Source organism: Pteropus alecto, unplaced genomic scaffold (genome assembly GCF_000325575.1).
Source record: "Pteropus alecto unplaced genomic scaffold, ASM32557v1 scaffold206, whole genome shotgun sequence".
In the NCBI taxonomy this organism is placed as follows: domain Eukaryota; kingdom Metazoa; phylum Chordata; class Mammalia; order Chiroptera; family Pteropodidae; genus Pteropus; species Pteropus alecto.
Window position 1 is genome coordinate 5060308 of NW_006438906.1, and position 18973 is coordinate 5079280.

At 40.9% G+C, this 18973-nt stretch overlaps 1 protein-coding gene across 3 annotated transcripts in view; it reads left to right on the forward strand.

Moving 5' to 3' along the window:
- FRMD3 (FERM domain containing 3) overlaps nucleotides 1–18973 on the forward strand; it is a 268015-nt gene that overhangs the window by 136630 nt on the left and 112412 nt on the right. For all 3 annotated transcript variants that reach the window (XM_025049729.1, XM_025049730.1, XM_006916100.3), the window contains 2 exons: nucleotides 3960–4064; nucleotides 17794–17836. In XM_025049729.1, coding sequence (XP_024905497.1) covers nucleotides 17830–17836 — 7 coding nt within the window. In that variant the 5' untranslated portion in view covers nucleotides 3960–4064; nucleotides 17794–17829. The remainder of the gene's footprint in view (nucleotides 1–3959; nucleotides 4065–17793; nucleotides 17837–18973) is intronic.

The following is an 18973-nucleotide window of genomic DNA, read 5'->3' on the forward strand; positions in this document are numbered from 1 at the left end:
GGTGCCAAGCAATAGGGCCTTTTGAACAAGAACCTCACAACCTTTATTACCAGAAAAAGACATCTGGCAGTCTCACTTCTGTTCATCAGAGAGGGTTCCTGAGAGCACAGTGCCAACCCCAGAATGAACTTTACCCAGCGTCCTGGGTTTGTGCTTCTGATTCTTCTGGCTGTTGCCTGCTCCCTTCATTTCGGTGATCCTAATGTCTCTAGTCTGCACTGGGCCCTTCCTCCCTCAGGTACTAGGACTTCAGCGGCTGCACAGACTTGTAGGGAAGCTCAAATCTCTGTCCGCTGGGGACTTTTCCTGGCTGTAAGGATGCACCCAAGCACCTGCAAGGAAACTCTTTCAAGGGACCCTTCCGAAGCCTCCAGTTTGCCTCACATCAGGGTTGAAAGCTCAGATTCTTCTAGGGAGGTGTGGGAAATGGAAGACATGAAAGACAGGATGGGTGGGAATGCGGTGGACTGCAGGGTTCATTTAACACAGAAGAGGCAACTGATACTGAGTTGCAGCAGTCTTTATGGTTCAGCTTCCAGACCCTCCAGCTTTTCAAGAGCAGCCAGCATCCAGATGTTATGTGCAGCCTCCCAACTTAAAAATACAAAACCACTGGGCTGAATAGAACTTGTTGGTAGATGGACTCGATTCTCTGGTTCATTAGTCGACACTCTCTGTGATTGTGTTTCACACCTGCTCTATTGTCCTCTTCTGTGTAATTCTACTTGGTCTGAGGCATTGATTTGCCCTTCTCTCCCAAGAGAACATTTTGGTTGCAATGAGCAGAAGCCAATTCATGCTGGCTTAAACAACAATGAATTTCATTGGCTTCTTCGGAAGTTCACTCTTAGAGCAAGCTTCACGATTGATGATCTGGAGACAAAAATTCCATTTCCCTGTGAATATTTTGACTTCACCCTGTGTTGGTTTCATTCTCAAGCAAGTCTGAAAATGGTTGTAGCAGTTTCAGACCTCATGCCTCTGTGTAACAGTGTCTGGAGGGCAGAGAGAGTCTCTTCTTGAAGGTCTTTCAGAAGAGTGAGCAGGAGCTGTTCCAGAAACCCTAGTTAATTGCTCCTCAGGTCTCATTGGCCTAAGTGGATTGTGTGTCCTTTCCTGAACCAATCAGACAAGAGGGGTAGGATTACCTTTATAGGACCAAGCTTGAGCCTGTAGGTGGGGGTAGGTTATAGTTTCCTGAGGCTCATGTACTTTGCATGTACCTGTGTATGTGTGTGTGTAGATTTATGTGTGAGTACACAGATGTGCATAACTGAGCGAAGTTTGGGTTCTATTAGAAAAGACAAAGGAGTATATGGGTGCTGGACAATCAGCTAATGACATCTGTAATGTGGTTTGTATTTTATAAAGCTGCCTTTTCCCCAGGTTCCTAGTGTTGCAGTAAATAGCCCAGTGTTCATTCCTGCCATTGTGCAAATTCTTGTAACTGGGGCACTTGATACTGCTCCCAAATCCACATATTGTTTTCTTCCATCTCCTCACAGAGATGGTAAGCAGATGGGCAAACTGAATTTCTACAACAGCTTGGGCATAGGTGTTGGACCTGGGTTTGACACACTTACAAACAAACTTAACATTTCTGAGTCCATTTTAAAAATCTAAAATGGGGAGAATATTAATTATCTCAGTGGGTTGTCAGAGTAAATGCAAATTATGTAAAACAGCTCTTGGTGTACAGTAAGTGTTTAATAAATAGTAATTATCATGATTATGTTCATACCTTCATTGCTGAAGGTAGCTATTTAAACTTCAAACCTGGGTTTATAGTAATACATTAAGTATTTGAGGGTTGGTAATTTTTTCCTCACTTAACCAATGTCTAAAAGGTAGCAAAATGTCTTGGCTTAGAGTTTTAGGAAGTGAGGATTGAAAGCTGTCACACTTTTTCAGTGATGACAAGCTATGACTGACTTAGCCAGTTGATTTTTATTTTTCTTTAAGCACAGATATATTTTTTTAACTTTACCACTGAACTGAGGAGTTGAAGTAAATACATCATCAAAAACTGACTGCAGGAGACATTAAGCAGACAGGATCGAGTTCTTTGCCTCTTTGTTTACTTTTTCTCCCACAGAGACCAGTTCTGGGAGGCGAATACTGTTCCTCTCAACCCCCTTGTATCTACAAGGACCTGTGAAATTGAGGACAATGCTAATACTAGCTGTCATTCAAATCAAGTTCTGCTCCATCTCACGCCATCAGAAGGCATTGCCTTGCCCATATATTTTGTGTGTCTTGCATATGGTGGCGGTAGTCCACTAGAGTAAATCCTACTGCAAAAAGCTTGGCAATTCAATCATAAAATGATGAACTCAAGTGTTATGTCCCATTATTTGATCCTGCAGCAGCCTCTTTAAGATGGATGGGTTACAGAGTAAATCTGTAAAAGGAACCAAATCCATTGATTATATTTGGGACATTGGATTTAGCTGTCATAGATATAGCTGGTCATTTGGAGTTCCTGAGTTAAAAACAATTACAGAAACCTAAAAATAAATTTCATGTTGACGTTTTGTCCCTTTTGAGCTACATTAAAATTGCTTCTCTTAGGAAGGAAGTAAAGGCTCAACGCCCATTCAAAATTAAATTCAGAAGCAATTTCAGGAAAATTGAGGCTTCATATCACAACGTGGGTTTATAAACCTCAGTCCTTCAGTCAGTGTGGTGCATCCCAGGCCAGCGAGTGGCTTTTTCATCAACTTTTCAAGCTGATGGTAGTAGTTTCTAATGAAAAGATAATCATGTAACATAGCCCAAACTGATTTTCCCAAATTACTTTTAGTGGATTTGGAAGAGTGGCTCACTTAACGTCTCTAATTTCTTCATTTATTTTTATAGGTCACATTCCGTCCTTAAAACATTCCATGGGTCTGTCAGCGACTTTGATTGAAGCAGAAATTTGTCTTATCGAATATCCTGATGAGGGCTTAGAAGGTTCTTTGTTATTAAAAGGGCTGTGTTGTAATGGTATTTATCTTAATCAGATTTGGCTGACGCATCTCTCACTCATAGAATTCTAAAAGGAAAAATAATCTAACCAATTTAGAAATCACCTAGTCCAACCAGCTTACTTTACACCTTGGCAGTTCGCCCCAGGTCACCTGGCCTGTGTTTGAATCTCAGGCCTGGGCTTCCCCTAGTCTTTCACAGTGCCCTTCTGTGTTGATTTATGGAAGTGTTATGGTGGCTTTGAGGCCCGAGGCAACTAGCTTTCCACCTTCTCTGTGAGAGTTGAGGTGTTCCATCTAACACCACTCATTGCATTTCCATACCATCGAGACCCTGCCTTCTAGCAGAGTCCCGGTGGACTCACCCATGCTCCAGGGAAACAAAATGGCATGGTGCTAGCCTGGATTCTGCAGCCCAGTGGGGGCCTGGGTCAAATCCTGCCTTGCTCTGTACATGTTGTGTGACTTCGGGCAAGCCACTGAGCCTTTCTGTGCCCCAGTGTCTTCAGATGTAAAATGGGTACCTTTCTTGTAGCATCTTTCTTATAGGATTGTTGTGAGGGTTGAGTGAATACAGAGCAATTGGAGCAAGCAGTCAGGTGCATTGCTTGTAGAATTGTTTGTGGATTTGCAAACTGTGGGTCTCCACTAGGTATGGACTTGTGAAATCAGTGTTCTGAATTATAAATAGCATTAGAAAATTAACTGGCTTAAAATACAATAACATAGAATATATTTGAGTGCGTTGCCTTTGTGCAGGGTATTTGGTGTCTCTTTCTGGTGTTCCTTTGGGTGTGTGTGTGTAACGGCTTACATTGTAAAAGTTCTCTTTGTGGATTGTAGTTAAAAGAATTCGGAAAGCTTTTCTGTAGGAACTGGAGTGAGCAAATCCATTTCTCTAAGCACTGATCTATCAAGGTGATGAGGCACATTTTAACATGAACATATAAGGAGAGCTCTGGCTGAAACTTTAATGTGCTTCCTTTGCAGAGGGAGACCAAAGGGCAGTTTCTTATTGACCACATCTGCAACTACTACAGCTTACTGGAGAAGGACTACTTCGGCATTCGTTATGTGGACCCAGAGAAGCAGCGGGTAAGAGCTGATCTCTGTCTGGACCCATTTAGGGGAGTCACTCAGGCTGTGCGATGTGGAAAGGCTTCTCTCCGAGTAATTATGATGCACTCTCATGGTTATGACCACATGAAACTGACCAGCCTGGTGTGTGTGCGTGAGTGGGAGTCCAGCATTATTCCCACTGGACTGGGTAGGGCAAAAAGGAAAACTTACCTTAGGACTTACCAGAAGCTGCTCCCACCTGGTTGAAGAGAGAATGTTCCTGTGCCCTTTGAACCCAAAGTTTGCCAAAGCTTCTCAAACAGTGGCTACGTAAGATATCATTACAGAGAAAATCCACCGCTCACTATAAAAAGATACTGGTAGGAGGGCAACAGGGCAGTGACTTCTAAAAGGATACAAGGTTTTCTTTTGGGGTAATGAAAATGTTTGGGACTTGATATAGGTGGCATTTACACAACATTGTGAATGTATGAAATACCACTGAAATGTGCATTTTAAAATCATTAATTTTATGTTATATGAATGTCACCTCAATTTAAAAAATGCTTTGGCAGAAGAAGATACTTTAAGATACCTTGAAAGGTGCTCCTTTAGCACCACATTGTATACAGCTCCCATTGTATTCTTGCTCCTGGACACATCTGTTCTTTCTGGTCTCTGTTGGTGTGTAAGAGTGAGCGGGGGAGTCTTACCTTTTGAGCTAACGTAGCAGCCTGAGTATGTTCAGGCATGGCACGTGCCAGACTCACAGGGATGTGTTTTCCTCATCTCAAAAGGCCCCAGGAATCTCCATCCCAGTTCCCAGCACCTGGGATTTCCCATTCTGCAACCCTGCTGTGGATCACAGCTATGGTTTAGGAAGCTCTGTACCTGCTCTGGTCTCTGCTTCTTACTCCTCTCCACTGCCAAGCAGGGCAGTGTGTGAGAGGATCGGCTGGGGGTGGTCAGGGATGTGGGGGCAGGTCCCCTCTGACTTCCTTAGTTCGCTTTCTTCCTTACCAGTGTCCTTGGTCATCTTCCTGTCCCTTCCTCACAACCTCACCTGTTTCTTAATTTCATATTTACTGACCTAATACAATGAAGAGAGGCTCAGAGTGTATTTTTTGAAAAAGAGGAGGCTGTGTAAGGAACAAATTAGATTTTCTTCCAAAGCAAGGATAGTCTTAATTAGCTCTTAGAGTCCAGTGGGATTTAATCTCCTGTAAAAGGATGCAATGCAGTGGCTCAGAGAAGGAGATTTTGGTTTTCCATAGCACTTGCAGAGATCCTCTAGCTGAGTGAGAGGGAGGTAGCAGGACACTGATGGGGATGTAGGGCTGACATGATGTCACAGGGGATTTGTGTGGCATTTACTACTGACTAAGTGTAGTTCCCAGACTTGACGCTGCAACAAAACCCCCTTAGGTGTTTGCCAGACATGCTTAGTGTGCTACCTGAGTGAGAGGAAGGTAGCAGGACACTGATGGGGATGTAGGGCTGATATGATGTCACAGGGGATTTGTGTGGCATTTACTACTGATTAAGTGTAGTTTCCAGACTTGACGCTGCAACAAAACCCCCTTAGGTGTTTGCCAGACATGCTTAGTGTGTACACTATTCTCAACCTCCTGCATCAGAATTCCTGTTGGAGGAAGGATGGAATCTGAATCCACATTCTTTCCATTCTATCCCCTAAGTGAAAAATTGAAACACAGCCTAGACCAGGGATCAGTAACCCTTTTCTGTAAAAGATCAGGTAGGCAATATTTTCAGCTTTATGACCCACACAGCCTCTGTCGTAATTACTCAATTATTTTGTTCTAGTGGAAAGCAGCCACAGACAATACCTAAAGCAATGGATGTGGCTGTGTTCCAAAAAACCTCACATTTCTCCAATAAAAGCACTTTACAAAAAATAGGCAATTGGCCGTAGTTTATTGATCCATTGCCTGGACAATAGCTTGAAACTACTTAAATGCATTAACCTTTTTTATTTCTCTTGACTCTCTCATTGGGGAGATATTGAATAAAATATTAAGGTAAGTCTTTAGAATTGGAATCAGATATAAATGTGAACTCATGTTTTTTTTAAAAAACATACATAGATATAGAAATAGGTGTGTGTATGTGAGCTAGTATATGTACATATATTTACATGTTCTGTCCACTGGGATGGCCTAGAAGCAATGACACCACAGTAGCAATGAACATACCTAGCCCCCAGATCTTGGCTTCTAAATACCATTCTCCAATAAGAGAAACAGGAGCTCCTTGCAGAAATGGCTGATTCTAGGGCCAAGATAGGGAAGTCACAAGATGAGTCTGAAGTATCTTATGGCCCCACAAAGTAAGGAAGTACTCAAAAAGCTAAAAGATAGGACCTTAGGAAAGGCACAGAGCCAACTGAAAGAACTACCTGTGGCCCAAACCAGAACAATAGGAGTGGCAAAAATAAATAACAATAGTATTTCATTACAATCCATAGAATAAAATAAATATTCCTGAGTCTGTAAGGATATAAATAGAGTAATTGAATAAATAAATAAAAGAGGGAGAAGGGGCAGCTCTTCTTTATAGAAGAATTATAATTAATACATGTAGAAGGAATGAGAGAAATAGGAAACTGACTTTAGAACACTACAATAACTGTTGTGGGCAAGATCCATGCTAAAATTAGTGGGCAAAACTTTGAGGAGAAACAGGATATTTACATAGTCTTGAAGTATCTCCTTTTCTCCTTCATATTTTTTAATTGCAAAGGGAAAAATAATTTTATAATGGAGAAACCTGGCAGACATCACTTTAACCAAGAGATCAAGGTTAATTTAACATCATCAGTAAAAAGATGTACTAATATCATATACCCCTAATATCATGAACTGAGAAGGACACAGTCTCTGTGGTGTTCTTCCCAAGAATGCCTAACCTCATTCAAATCTTGAGGAAACACCAGACAAACCAAAGTGAGAGACATTCTCCAAAATAATTTACCATACTCTTCAAAAGTGCTAAAGTCAGGAAAGGCAATGAAAGACTGGGGAACGCTCCCAGATTAGGGAGACACATCAACTAAGGCATTGTGGGATCCTGGGTTGAATTCTGGAACAGAGAAAAGTGTTACTGGTAGTTTTGAAAACTGGTGAACTCCAGATTAAGTCTGTACTTTAGTTAGTAGTATTGTGTTATATTAGTTTCTTAATTTTGATAATTGTACAATGGTTATTTAAGATGCTAACATGAGGGGAAAATGGGTTGAGGTTGTATTATATTATCTTTGCAAGTTTTCTATGTCTAAAATTATTTTTTACAGCTTTTAGGAAATCTTTATTTTTTAATTAAATTTATTGGGGTGACATTGGTTAATAAGGTTATATAAGTTTCAAGTATACAATATAATAATACATCATCTGTATATTGCATTGTGTGCTCACCACCGAAAAGTTAGTCTCCTTTAAAATTATTTTTAAATTAACAGCAACAAAAAAAGTCTTTAGGTTGAAGTGCTTCATTGTTCTTTATAGTTTGATTTGGTTTAGCTTAATTTTTAATGTCCACACTTGGGCAGTAAATTAGTGGAAAAAATGAGAATTACCCCAAAACAAAGCTATTTTATTTGACATATCTATTCAATTGCTTAGCAGGCTGCCTGAATAGGTTTTCCCCGTTTCATACAGCTGTTACATAGCCTTTTGATTTTGAGGCTACGGTGTGAATTTAGCTTCTACATGGGTTGCAGAGCAGTTGCTGCATCAAAGTGCATGGACTTTGTATTCAGAAAAATGTGAATTATATCCTATCTCTGTTGGTTAGTAAGCTGTGTGATCTTGATCAAGATATCGACTCTCTCTGAGTTTCTATCCTGATGGTTTAAACATAAGAATACCTACATATAGAGTTAATATGAGAATTAGAGATAAGGTATATAAATGCTAAATAAATGGTTTTATTGAGTACATGGAATGTGTTCAGTTTTTTTATTATGATTACTATTCATTGACTAGGTCTAGGTGAGGCAATTGCATGAAGAAATAGGGCCAAACCTAGAAATATTAATAACTTCTTTTAAAGGCAGATGGCCATTATTAACTTTGGGGAGAGAATAGGCAAGTGAACCTTGGATAATTAAAAAAATGGGCTCGAAGGCACAAAGACACGCTAATATGGGAGTGTTAAGTGGAGATTAATTGACCAGCATTTCTTTTTTACCAGCTTGTATACTTCTCAATGGAGAAAATAAAACCAATGAATTATTTGGATTGAAGTCTAAAAAACAGATATTCAAGTTGATTAGGAAAGCTGAAGTGGAACTTACCTCTGCTGTGGGAGTTGGTGGTTTGCCTACAACTCTTCACAACTTGATTTACGGTAAACCATTGTGGAATATTAAATATTTAGCACTATTACATTTGGAACACCATATGTTTCACAAGATGTCTCATGCCCCATATGCTCTGAGAGTGGTGAGGACTGAGTCAGTAAATGATGACTATCTTTTGCTATTTTAGTGTCAAGGGACCAGAATTTCTATTATTTTTAAAATTTGAGGTAGGGAGGGGCAGATTGAATACTGGTCAATAAAAATCCCTTGAGTTTTGACCACATTCATCTTCTGAAGGACTCATGTCATCTTCGTTGCCTGCCATTAGAGAAAAGGTGGGTGGTATTCTCCTCCTTTTACTGATAGAGAAAACTGGGACTATAAGTTTAGAAGTCTTGGAAGAAATAATTCCAGAAGAAGAACCTAGTAGTTCAGATTTTTTTTTCTTAAATGTGGCTTATTCTTTCTCCCACTTCTGCTCAGATGTTTGGGTAATTTCTCTTTGGAAAGTTGAAATTTTGAAATAGTTGGATTTTATAATTCTAAGTTTCTCTGGCTATGGTTTGTGATGTCCATTATCCTGGATTTCCCTTCTTGTTCTTTAACACTTTCCTCTTTCCCAACTCAGCTAGGGAAGTCACTTCTAGTGCCTTAGAACTGGGAACCCACCCCCAGCCTAGCCAGAGGAGGATTTATACCAGGACTTGGTTGAAACAGGTCAGTTTAGAGTCTGCAGGGAGATTGGACCCAGTGCTTTTGATTTTAACTGTCTTATTTCTAAGCAGCGGTTTAACCCACTTATATCAATGTCATTGACTTTTCTAACTAAAGGACCTTTCTGACATATCCAAAGAGGACAAATTTGCTTTGGAAATCCATATCCCTGGGGCGATTGCCTCAAGCACTCGTGTGTTAGGGTGTTGTGTGTCATGTGGCCGTTGGACATGCTTTCTGATAGGGTGACCTGGGAAATCGTGGATGTGAGGACACGCTGAACCCTGACGACTCCCTCTCTCAAATGTAATTACAGCCCTGAGGTTTTTATGTTGGTAATCAGAACGGACAAGCCTATCAGTGAGTTTTATTAGTAATGGGAAAAGACAGTTTCTATGTTACAGCAATTTGCTTTTTTTAGAGGCACCTTTGGGAAGGACATAGAATGGAATAAAGACGATTTGAGGTTTCACTCTGGGGATGGTGCCAGGAAGCCAGACAGCATTATGTCCCACCAGCTGCTCCTGCCATTGAAAGGCTGTTTCCTGCTCCTGGAGACAATTGCTTCACAGATGCTCGTAACTAGGAATGAGAGTGGTATCTAAGTTTTAGGGCAGCCCTGCACGGAAGAGAAGGGCTGTCCTACTGTCTCAAGTCACTGGTCATGGATTCATCTGCTTAATGAGTCCTCTTTTGTCTTTAAGTCTCAGGAGGTATTGAAAAATCAAGACTGTTTAGATACCTGTTTGAGGAGGGCTATGGACAAGTATCTTGGTTTTGTGGGAAAGGACTTTGGGCACTCGGATGACAAGGAACACAGTACTATCATAATAGCTTGAAACGATATAGTGTCTAGTAGTTCAGCTGTGGCCCAGGATATTGACACTGACAGATTTGGGGATGTTGTTTACTTCCTTCAGTAGAAAGCAGAACTTGGTATTTAAAACGATTGCTCATAATCAACTCTGTCTATACCCGATGCCCTCCTGGAAGGAGATGGAATGCCTGATAAACACAGGTTGCTATATGAAAGTCACTTAGCCGACTGGCATGTCACAATTTTAGCGGAGGGAGGAGCAAACACATGAGCTAGTTGTCTTGTATGGGCCTAAAGGCAGACATAAGAATAAGTGGGGCTGGGAAAATGCCGTTTTATCCCAGTTTGAGTTAGGAGGTGAGAACCTCCTGGGCTTAGTTCAGATGAGAATAAAAATTAATTAGGGAGATAAGAGTTAAGTGCCAACATTAGTTAGAGAAGCATTCACTGGAGTGCTTCCAGCAGACAAGAACATCAGAGCTGACTGGAGACCAGCAGGTTCAGAAGTTTCAAAATAGCTTTAAAGACAATGTTTAAGTCAAGCTGGGAAGGAGGAAGACTAGACTGTAACTATGATGTATAACTTGGTGAAATAAAAACAATATAGGTTAGAAAATGACAGTGTGAAACAGACTTTTATTTCTTTTTCATGCATGCTCCAGCAGATGTCTTTCAGAGATTCAATTGTAAATATGAGTTACATGCATGGAAGGTAATAATGAGTGTCTTTGTCAGCTTAGGCTGCTAAGAGAAAACACTGTAGACAGGTTGCTTAAATAGGATGTTTACATCACATAGTTCTAAAGGTTGGAAAGCCCAAGATCAAGGTGCCGAAAGATTTGTTTCCTGGTGAAGACTCTTTGTGGCTTAGAAATGGCTACTTTCTTTCTGTGTCCTCACATGGCATAGGGGCATGGAAACGGGGAGAGAGATAGTGCTTGTGCTCTGGTCTCTTTCTCTTGTAAGGACACTAATTGCATCATGGTGTCTCTACCCTAATGACTTCTTCTAAACCTAATTATCTCCCACAGGCCCCCTCAAATACCATCACATTGGGGGTTAGGGCTTCAACATTGTGAATTGGGGGGTTCACAAACATTCAGTTCGTATCAAAAAGTGAGAGCTCTAGTTATCTATTACTGTGTAACAATTTTAATATATTTCAGGAGATTGTGGGTCAGGAATTTGAGCAGGACTCAGCTGGGTGATGACTCTGCTCAACATGGTGTTGACTGGGCCAACTCAGTGGTGTTTGGCTGGTTTGGTCTGGGGGCCCAGGATGTCCTCATTCATATGCCCGGTGCTTTGATGGGGATGGCTGGAAGGCAGGGCTTGGGGGCCCCCTCCCTCTGCATGTGGTTTCAGAGCCTCTCCATATGGCCTCTTCAGCAGGGTGCTCAGACTTCTTATATGGCCACTTTGGGCTCTGAGTGCAAGTAGAATCACTTGCCAGATAAACTGTACAAAGAGAGTGGATTTAGGGGGAGAGGTGGTACATTTTAGGCTGTGGAGCCTGTGAGACGTTGAGGTGGAGATGTTCAGTGTGTAGTTGCAAATATGGACCTGAAACTTAATGAAGAGATTTAGGCCACAGATAGAGATTTCAGAGCCCCTGAGGTCCAGATTGCAGAGATGAGGGAGAATATAGAATGAGAGGAGAACCTGAAAGCTAAACAACATTCATATTTTAAAGGATGGTCCAGAAGGAAAGGAGACTGACCAGGAGCATACAGAGAAGAAAGAATAGAATAAGAGGAAGAGAGACATTCTGGAAGCAAGGATAGTTACTCATTTGTTAAAGGAGAATGCCTCCAGTTTCAAACATCAAGAAGGAAGGAGAATCAGAGGACATAATTGCTAAGAGCTTTGGCACCAGCAAGACTGGGACAAATCCTGTCCCTGCCACTTGCTGGTTGTTATGACATTGAGCAGACTCTTTAGGCCACAATTTCTTTATCTGTAGAATGGGGATGCTAATAGTACCTATGCCATAGGGTTGTTCAAATGCATTAGTCCATATTATCAACATGTGTAACTGATCTTTTTACCATTCCATGCTTTTAGTTTGTGAAAGTCAGTGGGTCTGGCAACTAGGAGATCTTTGACCTTAGAATAGTTTGGAGACAATGTTAAATTTATCTGGCTTGATAGCAAATGTTACAGAGTGGTAAATTCCACTGTAACAAGCTTGAAGGAATTTTGTAATTTCCCTTATGATTGCATTTTGGTATCCTAGTGTACTTTAAAAAAGCAATGAACATTTTTACAACCTCTGTTGCAGTTTCGAACTACTACTGGTTTTTTTCTTTTTTTTTCTTCAAGAGTACATTAAGGATTTTTTAGGGTAGAACAGGGATTGGAACACAAAAGTCGGACTGGCCCCCATCTGTTTTTGTAAATAAAGCTTTATTGGAACACAGCTACTTGTATTTTATGTATTGTCGGTGGCTGCTTTCATCTTCCAATGGCAGAGTTGAATATTTGTGACAGACCATATGGACTAGGATGCCTAAAATATTTATTATCTCAATCTTTAGGGAAAAAAATGGTGCTTATGCTTTCTTAGGCTTCCTGTTTCTGCCTCCGTTTCCTACAGTGTTTCTTTTCCTGGCTGTTACTTTTATTTTGCTCATCCCCAAGAATCAAGGATGCAAAAGCAGTTATGGCTAAAGGACTGAAAAACACTACACCGAAGCAGTGAAGGTTTTCTTACATAGTTTGATTCTAAAAGGACAATAACTTCTAAGTGTACTTGATCTACAGATATTTTTGTTGTTGTTGCCAATGTGTCGTAGATTTCATCAAACCTGGAATGGAAACCATTGTTATTGGTAGCTAAATAATTAGGGCCTAGCTCTAACTTTTCTATCTAGAACACTATTAAGGCTGCAGTCATTCAGATGGCATTCTTTTTCCCCTAGCAAAAGCCAAAAGGCCTAGAAGTGGCATAAATTGTCTAGATAGTGCAGAGACTGAGTTACTCTGAAGCTTTGTCCAGGTGAGATGTGAGAATTAGGACATCTTTTTAGGGCTATGATGGGTATTGGTTGGATTTTGTATCTGGTTACTCCCGAGGGGAAAAGCAATCTTTTGTTTTGGGGGAGGTGCATTTATTCTTATTTAAAGCCCCATTGGTTATTTAACACATTTCTCTGGGCTACAGATTATTCTTATTTAGGACACTAAGGGTTTTGAGAAAGATAACATAGAAGTGTGTCATTTATTCTGTAATCATAGGCTGAATCAATTTCAACAGAGCCCAACATTTGAAGATAACTGTTATATTATCTACCAAATTAAAAATCAATCTACTTAGTCACAAATCACCACTTCATACCCACTTTCTTTTTCTCCGAGCAAGCCAAAATTAGAAAGTACAAAAGAAACCATTTCTACGATGGGGTAGAGAAAAATGATGTCTTAGGGCTAGACAGCTCGGCCTGGCAAAATTAAAAAGGAAGAAACATTTGTTGGCAATGTTCTTATCCTGCAGGTTCATGGAAGCGGAATGTGAGAGCTGAGGAATCTTAGGGGTCCTGGAATCTGCTACCCCGATCCCAAGGTCACAGATAAAGAAATCATGGCCTACGGGCTTTATCATCTCTGCTTTTCACTCCCTCATGTAACTTCCATCTACTCTTTTTCTTCAAGCTGCTATCAATCTAAATAAATTTGTTCTAAGAAATGGCTTGAAATGTGGCCAGGCTAGATTGTCAATACTGAAAACCCTGTTAAATTGGGACCTATCACAGGGGACTTGTAGTTACCAGGGTTCAAATCTAAGGCAAAAGGAATGAATATCTAAGGGAAGGGTTTTAAATATCATGGAAGGCAGTTTTGGGGGGAGTGTTAGGGAGGCTGTCTTAGGTCCGATTTCCAGAAAGCAGATCCTGAGGTAAAAATTATAGTTTGATTAGGAAATGTTCCCAGGGAAAGACTTGTAGGAGAGTCGGGGAATGGGACAGGGGAGAGAAGGAGGCCATGTGAGCTTGTGATGTGGGGCAAAGTCCTGTAGAGGGTAACGTGGTCTCAGACACACAGAGCAGCTCTGGAACAGTATAAGTCCTGCCTTAGGCTTATCCCGGGCGAGGGAGCAGAGGCATTTATCCCACAGCCGTCCATTATTAAAGAGCTGTGGGGAGGGGTGAGTGAGGAGGCTTAGTTCTCCACCCTGCAATGGACTCTAGTAACCTGAGGGCAGCCTTCCTAAAAGGAGTTAGACCATTGTATAACTGAAGGGAAAGGGCATCTGAGGGGACTTGGAAAGAGCCTGACAACATCTCTGCAGACACCTTCCTGAGACCTTCAGATCATGCTGTGGATGCATCCCTCTGGTTCATCATACTCCCTGAATTCATTAGATAGAATCGATGATTGGCTCCCTTAGTCTTTGGAATTTTTATCTAAATGAGAGTTGAGGAAACGAAGGTTTCAGTTACAGTAAACCAGGCACAAATTCAGATATTCGGTTGGCAGACTTTCTTTCCTGCGTACCTTAGGGAGTATCAGTTTCCAGTAAGGAAACAATTAAAAAAAAAATAGCGTATATTCCAAGTAGCAATTGAAAGGAAAATAGCAATGCAGTAAATGTTCTCAGCCTTATATCTAATTATCAAGTACAGTGTAGTGGTGATTCCCTCCCCCAACCCCCTCCGCCCCAGACTTGACTCCATTGCCTGACTTATAATTCTAAAAGGAAGAATGAGAAAAGTGAGGAGAATTATCTGTTCATGTAAAGCAGAAGGCAGTTGCGGGTACGAGGGGTGAGAGGAAGAGAATGTCAAAGGTGGGTTCATCAAGAGAGGCCATCGCACCACCTTAGGGGTCTCTCGGTGAACGTGAAGTTGGGAACAGCTGGTGTTTATTGAGCCTTCGCTATGCTTTAAGCTGTTCTAAGGGCTTCATAATGAATTAACCCTTTAAACCTCACAATGGTGCTGTGAGGAAACGGGACTTGTCGGAGGTCACACCCTTAGTAAGTGGCAGAGCTGGGATTCAAATCCAGGCCTGCTGGTTCCTGAGTCGAACCGCAGTGTCAGCCCTTAGTGCTTAGCTGGATTCGGTGTCTGTCTGTTAAGTATGAAATTCTTCCTCTTGAGTCTAAATTACATGAAATTTACCCTTATCCTCTGAGTAGAGCTTAGCTTTCTTTCTTTCCTTTTCTAAAAATTGATTTTTTAAATTATTCATGGAATCCACCAATACATGTAAAAAGCTTGAGTTAAAACATCACAGATGAAACATCATAGAAAAAATGGAAGTCATCGTTTGCTTTGATCAATACCACTAAATTACTGTTACCCTCACTGGTATCAGTTTAGCGTGTATCATTTTAGATCTTTAAAAATACATTTATATGCTTATTATATATTCTTTGAAAATACATGATAGTGTTTTGTATGTTTTATTTAAAAAAGAAAACACATGAATTGTATGATATCATAGTTCAGAGGTACCCATACTTTCTTGGCTTAAGGCTCTCTAACTAATGGTTCCTACCCCTCTGTGGCAGAAGTAGGCAATCCATCATCGCACTCATTCTCACTGAGCCTTTATCTAGTCTTGGAACCCTCACAGCCGTGGTAGACGGCCACCAACTAACTGCTTAGGCACACAAAATGAAACTTACCTGTCATTCCTGGAGGCAGGGAGGAGGTGGAGAGGTAGGTTGAAGTTAGGCTGAGAAGAACTAAGGAGTTCAAAGGAGAATTTGGAAAACATATTTACATTTCAGAATTTGTTGGCAAAATGACTGATAATTCTCCACTGCGATACAGTAGCAATGGACATTGATCTCTGGCTGCTGTTATTTGTTTTCTTACCTTAGTTCTAAGTTATCTTATTTACTTCTAGAAAAGTAACTTCACCAGAAATCCCCTTTTTTTATTCACCAGGAGTCTCATGTCGAAAGATGTGGTCTACCAATTAAACTGTACTTACTAAGGAACACCAACAGCATCAGCAAACAAACATTTGCTGAGTATTTTTCACATGCCATCCATTGTTTCAGTGTCTTAGGTTTATTAACTTTTTATTAACTTTAAAAATCCTTACAACCACCGCATGAGGTAGGTACTATTACTATTCTCATTTTATAGTTCTTGAAATAGAAACACAGAGAGGTTAAACATTTTGCATAAGGTTATATAACTAGTAAGTTATATACATTTATCACTGTTCCATTATAACTATGTAAAGAAGGACAAGTGTAATTTCTGACTAGAAGGAGAGAATCAAAAATAGAATAGTGGTTTCCAGCGGCCAGGAGGAGGGAGGAAAATGGGGTGTTATTGTTTAATAGTTATAGAGTTTAAGTTTTATAAGATGAAAAGGGTCCTAAATGGTAGTGATGGTAGCATACCATTATGAGTATATTTAATACCACTGAAATGTACACTCAAAAATGGTTAGGATGGTGAATTATGTTGTGTGCTTTACCACAATAAAAATATTGGGAGAAAAAAGACCCGGATTCCCAAAATGAATTGATATAATTTTGGCCATAATCAAAGAAACTTGCTATTTAGTTTGTGAAACATGTCAGGAGTAAATGTATGGTAGACTTAGATTCTTCATGACACTGAATAGTTAAAAGGCCTCTATTCTTGTTTTTGAAGATAGCAGAGATCTGACACTCTGAATTGGAAACTACTGATTTGACCACTCAATTTTTCAGTTCCTGGGGAAGCAGGGAGTGTTCACTGAGAATAACACATTTTAGAGTAGATTGGTCCACTGGGAGACCTCATAGCTGAGGATAAGGACCTAAGCTTTGGGATTCCCCTGCATTGGCATCACCATTTATTTGTGGGGTCATCTTAGGCAAGTTGTTTAACATCTGAGCCCCAAATTTTTCATCTGTAAATGGGGTGGTAGTGATAACCCATGGAAACTCTTGGAATAGCACCTAGCACTTAGTAGGCATTCAGTAAATGCTAGGTCTTATAAAATTGACATCAAACAGTAGCGATTATACAGAACCTTGAGGCTTACTGGGTGACAGAAATGAGATGGAGCAACTGATATCTTTTCTCTCTGGTATCAAGCAGGACAGGGGATGCCCAATAGTGAGTGTTCTATGACCTCTTGGTGGATACCCTATGGCACCCCTCTTACTGTCTTCATAAACTGCAGGTGTATAAAGTGACACTTCCTGCCATTCCCTAAGTGGCTTTGGAAACATCATGGTTAGTGATATCAAAAGCTACTCAGTTCTCAGTGTGTTGAAGTGACCTTTACACATGGTGTCAAGAGAGCTGGCTGCGGGGGCCAGCATGGTGCCTGCTTCATATGCTTGTCAGTAAAACAATTCTGGGGTACCCAGGTCATCGGGCTCCTTTGTTTTGTGATGGAGCTGATTTTCCCTCTTGATGACCTCAGGCCTCTGAAATGAGATATTTAAAATCATTTGTTCCTCCCAACCACAAAGGAAGAATTGTCTGTGTGTGTGATGGGGCTAATACTGGCTTGGCCCACTATTAACATGGAAGGCTGCCTGGAAGGGGAGCAGGGTGCTGATGCTGTCTTGGACCATGCCTTGTTGAGGTTATAGATGTCAGTCTTTAGCCAGCTGTGGGTAGGCCAGAGCAGTGGAGCTCAAAGAATCACCTAGGAGTCGACTGGAGCCACTAGAACATCTCTTTTAAGTGCATGCTCTCTTCCTTGTCCTTTTCTCCTAGCAACTGTATGACTCAAATACTACTCAGGTAGTATTCTCTGTAATTTATACCCTTGCCTGGGATGTTATTATTGCCGAATTGTTTGTGTTGGTCTTCGGAGGGCGGGACCCTGAGGAATATCTAAGGGAACCAAAGCTGTACTTTGGAAAAAGAATGTATTAAATTCCTTTTAGTTATTAAATATGCATCATATGGTTCAGCCATTTGACCCACAATCTCTGCTTTTTTTCTCCCCAGCACTGGCTTGAACCTAACAAGTCCATCTCCAAGCAAATGAAATGTAAGTGTCAAGATGTGGGTTCACGTTTGCTGTGAAATGTCCAAAGATATATTCTGTTTCTTGACGAGTTTCTCCTGCCGGGAAAGATATGGCTGGAATTGAAGATCTGTGGGTGGGGCAGGGGGCGGGGGCGGGAGGTGGTGGGCTTCTCTCTTCCAGTGAGAGCTGTGTGACTTCTCTCTTATTTGCTAGCCTAGATCCTACTTGCAGACACTATTCCTAGAGCCTTCTGTGTTTCTCCCTCTTCCCACCATTTTACCTTCATATTTCACATTCTAACAGGTGGAATGGCATTAGATGGTTAAATATCTGTTAAACATAATCACTATGTATCTGGTTCCTTCTGATAGTAGGGATTGCTAGTAAATGGTTCAGGGTGGGAGGTGCGTTCTTGGGGGCACAGATGAAAGAAGCAGGTATATTTTGAAACTAAAATCTTGCTGGTAACTTTACTGAAGTGTGTATTATACTTTTCCACCCCTCAAACTCCCTGACATAAATATTTTTTCTGGATAATTGTTTTCAAGCTCTGGTATTCTGACCTGCCTTTTAAAGTTTATTTATTATTTTTTATGAGCTCTTAGAGAAGTCAGCTGGGAAACCTCTTTCTAGAATACCTGGTCGTCCACTTGGGGCACTGTGATAGGGGTGCTGACTCGTTGTCTTGGAGGCTCGATGTTTTGTTCTGATCACCCATACCAGGCTATACAGTCAACCTGCTTCTATTTATGGTTTGGAGGAGGGCTTCTGAAATGTAATTCAGAAATTCATTGCCTGCCCTGAAATCTCTTTATCCCTCCACACCAACTTTCCCAGGGCTCTGAAATGTAGGCGATAAATCAGTTTCTCATCGGAGATTAGGTTAGCACATATTATGTCATAAGTCAGGGGATTCTTTTGTTTTTTCAAATATGAAGAAATTATTCTGGGCAGAATTTTTAAGTGAGAGAAGAAAGAAAGTGAACATGGATGGCTAGCAAAAAGGGTCCTAAATGGTAGTGATGGTAGCATACGTTTCCTTAACTATTCTTTTTCCCTTCCTCTCTCTCTTCTCCTCCCTTCCTCATCTGCCCCTCCCCATGTCTCCACCGCGCCCCCCTGCCCCCCCCCTCCATGTCTCAAGAGTAAACTCTGTCT